The 8,043-nt window shown below is 23.9% G+C and overlaps 1 protein-coding gene across 1 annotated transcript; it reads right to left on the reverse strand.

Moving 5' to 3' along the window:
• Positions 1-4,381: 4,381 nt before the first annotated feature.
• Positions 4,382-5,743, reverse strand: OCT59_019261 (uncharacterized protein; the record flags this gene model as incomplete). Its single annotated transcript, XM_025327687.2, has 1 exon — positions 4,382-5,743. One exon carries the CDS (start codon positions 5,741-5,743, stop codon positions 4,382-4,384), a length of 1,362 nt encoding a protein of 453 aa, XP_025170046.2.
• Positions 5,744-8,043: the final 2,300 nt, after the last annotated feature.

Below are 8,043 nucleotides of genomic sequence, written 5' to 3' on the forward strand. Positions count from 1 at the left end.
TTTCTTTCTATTCCAAAGCTATAAATATATGATTTTAATTATTAATTAGTTAATAAGCTTTTAAATAAAAATTATATAGATAGAGTATTTCCAAATAAATATGTAAAGTAGTGCCATAAAATACCATTTTACTGCTTCCCAAGAGGTCTGAGAATACTTTGGTTAGTTTAGTTGTAGTGTGATTCTAGTGTAGTGTTTTTTTTATTCACTGTGATCTAAGTGTGATTCTTGTGTGATTCAAGTGAGATCTTGGAGTTAAAGAGTAAAAATACCAGTCTATTTTTGACTAAACCTTACAAACTCATAGTATACACACATGTTTATTGAAATATTAAAAAAATATATAGTAGAACTATAAATAATTTAGACTTTAAATATAAAGAAAGAAAAATTTTTGCGATCTTATTTTTGACCTAAAAAATTGATCAGCCAAAGTTATATTGTTATTATCAAAATATGGGTATGATCATCAACAATTTTTTTTCCAAAAGTATTATAGTAATAGAAATATAGTACTAGAACAGTTCAGTTCAGTTCAGTACAGTACAGTATAGTACAAATGTCTGGAAGAGCAAAATTGCAATTTAGAATTTCCTGTGGCACTTTTATGTTACATTAAATTTAGCCATCAAATTATAGAGTTTTGTATTAAAATTTAATTTTGTTGATCATTATTTTTTTTTTGATTATGTTGACAATGTACTTTTGTTTATAAAAAGAAATAAGTAAAAAAAAAATAATTTAAGTAATAACAAGCTTTTGATATAAAGAAAGCTCATTTATTTTAATTTACTAATACTTTGCTGTAAGTAGTATTCCAAATGATTTGGATTGGATAGGTTGGAGGAGGACACATCATCCATGGGTTGATAGGCAGAAGACCATCTATCTGGTAACACATCAATAGAGGTAGGAGGGGTGGATTTAATCGGCACAAAGTTTTGGAAATGGTTAATGACAGCATCATCAATATCCTTTGGGTCGGTGAGCAATTGAGGTAGTGCTTTGATCTATATTCGGATCGATCTGGATATTTTTTTTTTTGGGTATCCAGATTTTGTGGTTTTTACCCAGATTATAATCCAGATGAAAAATATACGGTTTAAACCAGAATCTGGATGAATCTTTATATATATTTTTTTTGCATAGTACCATAACTTTATATATTAAGATTTACAAATTATTTATAGAAATAAGTATATCTTTTTTTCACTAAAGTGCAACCATAGACAAAATCTCAAATACTGAAAAGTAAAAAACACCAAAAACATCTGTACCACATGTTGGTCAACTGAAGTTTAAAATGTAACAATCTACTAAACAAAGAATCATTTTTCACATTCAAATGTTTAAAAGAAGAAAATTTTATTATTATTTTTTTTATAATGAAATAATAATTATTATTTTTAAATGAAAAATTATTCAGATCAAATTACAAAAAATTGAGATACTATAAAATTTATATAATTATAATAACTTTTTTTAGAAATTAAAATCTTAGTATTATAATTTGATTCAAATGATTCTTTGATTTTTGAAAGAAGAAACAAATCTTATTTAACATTTTAAAAATTGCTTTACTAACTCAACACATCTATCTATAGTAATCTTTAGCTGTATATAAAAATATCTTGTTTATCAAAAATTTCATAATTATAGTTACAAAGAAATGTCAAACAATAGTCTAAGACAATGCTGAAATAATATGAAATTGTTTTAAAAAAAATTATTGAATAAAATTGGAATTATCTTTATAGATAATTTTGGCCAAATTTGCTGAAATTAATATCATGTGAACCAGAAAAATAGTTTAGCCATTGGATAAAAAATTTTTTATTGGCTAAGCATAATGGTACAAAAATTTGTAATTCTGACTGGCGTTATGAATACTGGCCAGAATTATTGCTGATCAGTTGTAAATCCAATCTGGATTCCAGTTTCTAACCGGATTATTTGAGCCGAATAAGAATCTGGATCAATCTGGATAAAATCCAGGTCTTTTTTTGTGTAACCTGGATGACGGGATCAAAAGCACTAGGGTAGGATGACTAGGGTCACCTGACCCATTTGACCTTTAAAAAATGCAAAGTTAAATGTTTTAAATTAAAAAACATTATTGTCAAAATTGATGTTTTTAATTAAAATCATTAAAATTGACATTTTTTAATTAAAAAATTTAAAAAAATTGGTTTTTCTAACTTAAAAACGTCTAACTTGACATTTTTAATTAAGATAGTAAATAAAAAGTGTTTTTTTTAATAAAAACTGTCGATTTTGATGTTTTTAATTGAAAAATTGTTTTTTTTTATTGATTTTAATTAAAAACTGTCAATTTTGACGTTTTTAATTAAAAAAACATTTTTTTGTTAATTTTAATTAAAAAACTTTAATTTTAACATATTTTCGTCTTCCATCACTCCTTTTTGTTCCCATCATTCTTCTTCATCTTCCCATCACTCCTTTTCATTTCCCATCACCCTCTCCATCTTCCCATCAATCTTTTTCGTCTCCCATCACTTCTCTTCATCTCCCATCATGTTTTATTTCTCCTTTTGTTTCCTATCATTACTCCCTTTCATCTTCTATTACTTTTATCCATTGTTTTTCATTTTTTTATTAGCATCTTTCTCCTTGATCATTGTAATTTACTTATTCTTTTATTTATTGTTATTGTTCTTTTATTTGTATCATTTCATTAAAAATATGGTGATTTCTTTCTTTAAAATCGTAAATGTGTGACTTAAATTTTAATATTTGCAAATAAAATTTCATTAGATAAGATTATTTGTTTGCAAAAAAATTTTTTTTAAAATATATTTATAAAAATTTTAAGTTTAAAATTAGTTAAGTTAAAAAATCAATAAATTTACTCTATATATTGTACATCATGTGACATATTTGAAAAAAAAACCCCAGGCGACAATCACCCAGGCGACGTTTAGCAATTCCCTTAAATTTTTACTATTTTACTATAATAAACCGAAATCTGCCATTTCTCTATACTTAATTTACTCATTATAAATAGAAAACATCATAGAAAGTTATTTTGTATGTGCACTAAATAATCTAAGATTGCACATAAAAAAATTCCCGTATCCTTTGATTTCATTAAACCATATTCATTTTATTAATTTATTTATTTTAACGAAGCTTATTTATAAAAAAGAGATCAACAATTTGCATATTTAAAAATTGTAGTCATTTTTTTTTTACAATAACTTTCACTTAGAAGATCTTTAAAAGCATGCCAAGCTCCCCCATGAAAATGACCCCTTGTTTATAGTTAAATTTATCCAAAATGATCAACACTATGAAATGATCAAATCTTTTTAACGTAACATGCTTTAATTCAGAAAAATCATTACACAATTCAAATTAATCACCAAATTTTTTTAATCACTGTAATAGATTATAAGTGTATTTATCTGTTGATAATCTAAGTACATAATACAATTTATTTTATTTCAAAAAAGATTGTGATATGAATATACAATGTTAGAATATTTGCTCCTATTTTATAAAATATTTCCTATATTTCACCGCTAATTAGTCATTAATTCCAGAGAACACGTTGGAAAATATAAAAAAGGCTATAGTAAAAGGAATAAACATGTGATTAACCAACAATAACTTAATAAATTAGCCTATATATTTATAGTAAATTGGATCGTGACCTAGTTCATGTGGAATCTAAAAATAAAAACAAAAATCAATATATAAAATAGTTGTACAAATTTGAGACAAATTATTTGGTCTTGAATATTACTAAATTCTCATAATTTACATTCATTTATAAATTTTTAAAAATATTTGGTTCCTTAATTTAGCTTTCTTGTTCTTTCTAAATACGGTATATACTGTATTAGTCATATACAGTATATATTATATTTTTTAAAAAAACGAATACCATTAACTTTTCATATCATTTACATCACCAATTAAAATTAAAAAATTTGTAATTAAAAAATTATCAGATAAAATCAACTAATAAATCATATTTATTTGGTTTTAATAGAACGACACACTATGTAAGCACTTGACCTTTTCAGTTTAATAAATTAATAAAAGTGAATAATTACTAATTTAATATTTGAATATTTCAATAAAATGTTGTTTTAAAAACGTTGCTTCTGGTGAGAGAATGATTCATATGTAAAATTTTCTCAAAGTATCAAAAATGATGTTAAATATGATATATTCATTAATTTGGTTTTATTATATATTTACTATAGGATACATGAATTTACTTATAATATCAAACTAAATAATCACTTTTTTTGCTACATAATAAAATATTATTTATTCATAATTGCAACAATTAATATGATTTAATATACTATTTAGTAAGAGTATATAATTATAACTGAATCTTAATTCACTTTTATTTGTTTGAGTTCTCAAATTTTTTAATAACACCCAATCCTTTGTATTTTTCAACTAATTTCCTGATTATGTTATTATTTAAAGGATCCTTACCATTACCATTAATGATAAGTGAAAATGGTTTTAGTGGTATACGATCTTTCCAACTACTAAAAAATGATTCTAAATGATCTTTTGAATTTAAATTTGCTTCACGTAATTTTAATTCATGAAAATTTTTAGGAGAATATTTAGCAACAAGCTCTAACAGTCTTTTTCCGCTTAAATGTGTATAACCACAAGAAGTTATAATACTTTCTAATTGCTGACAATTAACAAAAATCATTTTTAATTCTTCTATTCCATTAGATGGAAAATGAATATATAATGATTTTAAGTTTTGGCAATAATTAGCTATAGCTAAATTTAATGAATTATTATCACAACGAAATACAGAAAGTTCTTCTAAATTCTTTCCATTATTTACTAAAAATTTAATCAATGTATCAACATTAATTGAAAAAACTAATTTTAAAGCTCTTAAGTTTGAAAATATAATTTTAGTAAAAGTGGATGGTAGTGATATTCCATATAAGAATAATTCTGTTAGAGTATTTGAATGTTTAGTTGATGCCTTGAAACAATTAAGTATATCATTATCAAAAATATCCCTACCATTATTACAGGTGAATGATATGGATTTCAAATTATTTTGACAAAATATCAAATCCTTTATTCCAACTACTGAAACAGTTTCTTCAAATTTTATAACTAAAGAATTTATATTGTGACATATTTTAGATAGTTGAAGAAAAAATTCAGAATTTATGTATGAGTCACATATCAATTCTGAAAGATTTTTTAAACAATCATTTGCTCCAGGAAAATTAATAAAATTTAAAAAATTATATTTTTCATAAAAACTATAATAATAATCATAATCATCTTCAAAAAAACAAAAATCCATTTTTTTTAAAGAAGAAATTTGTTTCATAAACATTTTCAATATTTCTTGGATTATCAGATAGTTTTTTGGATCTTTGGTTAAAATTTCAATATATGTGCAATAGCCAATTAATAGATGTGGAATTGAAAGAACTTTGCAGAATGATACATAATTAAACAATGGAGGATTTGAGATTGGAATTGAAGTGACTCCATTATTAATTAATAAGTCTTTTGATTCATTAGGAAGACAATCGATTAGAGTCCTCATAATTTGGTCAATACATTTAAAATCCCAAATATTTCTCCATAATATTTCAACGGAAATTCTACAACAAAGACGATTTACAAGTAAACAAGAATGTAAAGTAGCTTTGTCTTTCTCTAAGCACTCGAAAATTTTGTTAAGACAATCAGTGGGAAGTGTTGAAATCATTTTTTTTTAAAAAAAAAAATTGTAAAAAAAATTTGTATGGTTATTTATATATGCTTATATATCTATATATCTTGCACTTAAGATGACTAATGCTAACTGATAAAAAATCATATGAACAATAATGACACAAATATGAAAGGTAATGATGATGTCAGAATACTGAGATTTATTTACAGTACTAATTATTAAAAAGACCTAAAAAATGATTATATACACAGTCCATGGTATTGCAAAGCTGCCTCTTTACCTTATTAGTAAAAATTTCATTTTCATTCACATTATCCAATCCAACCAAATTATAAATCCAGGAAATATTGGGCGCAAGTTGGGTATTCTAAACGTCAGAAGAATTTTTTATAAACTTATCTGAGAAATTTATTATGACGAATTGATAATCATATTCTGTTAAATGATATTTAATCAACATTTTACAACACAGCTGAACCGCGTGTTCACTGTAAAACTTATATCATGAACATGAAATGTATATGACTCATAAAAGCTTTTTTATTTATTTATACATTCATCTTTATGCATGATTAAACCTGAAATTTCTTAAAAGTTCAAAAAATATCGCTTAAAAATAAAAATATTATAATTATTTTTAAACACAAATTTTAATTCAATGTTTATTTATTTTATTAAATGTGAACGAGAAACAAGATCATCTTAGACTTTACTCGATCAATTGTCAAATAATTATATATGATTTAATAGTTTTTTTATTCTATAAAAATTTCCTTTCATAAGAATTATGAGCTGTGTTGCGTCAATACTCAGATAAACTAAGTATGTAGGATTTTTTATGCAATCATTATTAGTGATTTAAGATGAGTATATTTAAAGATTAATTATCTACTATCTATTATTATCTTTATAATTGAGAATAAATCATTTTATTACCTCAATAAGATTTTATTGCAAGTTATAACCAAAGCGCGGGTATTTTTTAACTTAAAATACAGTTGTTCGATAAGTTCAAGATATAAAGTTTCTTTAACCGTTATTTTCGTTATTTTACAAAAAAAACTGAATACTTTTTTTTTTATTAATTAAATTGAAATTCAGACTTTAAAGGTTTCTACTTTGCTGCATATTATAGTCTAGCATTAATAAACATTTTTTTTTTTCTTGCTGATAAAATAAATACATTATGTTTGTTATAATTTATTAATATATTTTATACATAATATCGTAATATAATAAAAATTATAAAAGATATAACCATATTCTTTCCTTTTGGCCTCTTAAGCAGATATCTCTACTGTTCTGTAGAGCTACTATTGCAACAGATGATATATATACAAACAAATTATCTTTTCAATGGCTTTACCGGTCAGATATGAATTATTACCGGTTCTATTTTGTAAAATAATCTCCCATAAATTTTATTATTCCACCGCAATCATACAAGACGTTAATTTGATTTCTTTTTTTTTCAATAAAATGCAAACTCTAGTAAAAAATATACAATGTTTGTTAAATTATTTATCTTCATTTCGATTATTCGAAAACTGAGAATATAAACATGTTCTGGATCATATTGAACCAAAATTTGTCAATAAGAAATATTTAAATGAATTTTATATCCAAAAAAATTGATAAAAGAATAGTATACAGTACATTTCAATTAAGACTATGTTCAATTTAACTTTAGAAACGGAAAAACAGATTTAATAATTCCTTGGAAATAATAACAATTTTTGTATTTACGTAAGAAATCTTGTGTTAAAGATACTGTTAAAATGACTAAAGATACTAAATCTTTGTCTTTAAAACGAGGAAGTAATGATTTACGGATAGTAGACAAATACAAATTCCCTAAACTTTTATTTAGTTGGCACATCTAACAGGCGATTATTCGACTGATACTATCAAAATCCTCTCATCCATATATCAAAGAAAAATCATTTTAATAATACGTTACAAAATAAATATTTAATTGGTCGTTAGTAACTTGGAAATATTTTTATTTGTTTATTTTTTTATTTTTAAAATAAACATCCATTATTTTCCAGAATTTAAATTTATATATCCTAATTTGTTAATATGCTAAACTTAGATATTATCAGTTTTTTTTTTTTAAAAAAAAAGCGATGATCTAACGTGCCGATCTTTTGTGCAATCTAGTCCTACAGAAGATCAGCGGACTTTCGACATAGAAATGTCTGCAATCTGTATTGTCTGGTGATACTATCCTATCTATAAATAGTTAAAAAATATTTGTATTTTTTAAATTCTACCTTTATAAAACCGTAAAATTAACTTTCCGCAGTAATAATTTTTTTTCGTACCCAACA

The sequence above is a fragment of the Rhizophagus irregularis genome, chromosome 28 (genome assembly GCF_026210795.1).
Source record: "Rhizophagus irregularis chromosome 28, complete sequence".
Taxonomy (NCBI): Eukaryota; Fungi; Glomeromycota; class Glomeromycetes; order Glomerales; family Glomeraceae; genus Rhizophagus; species Rhizophagus irregularis.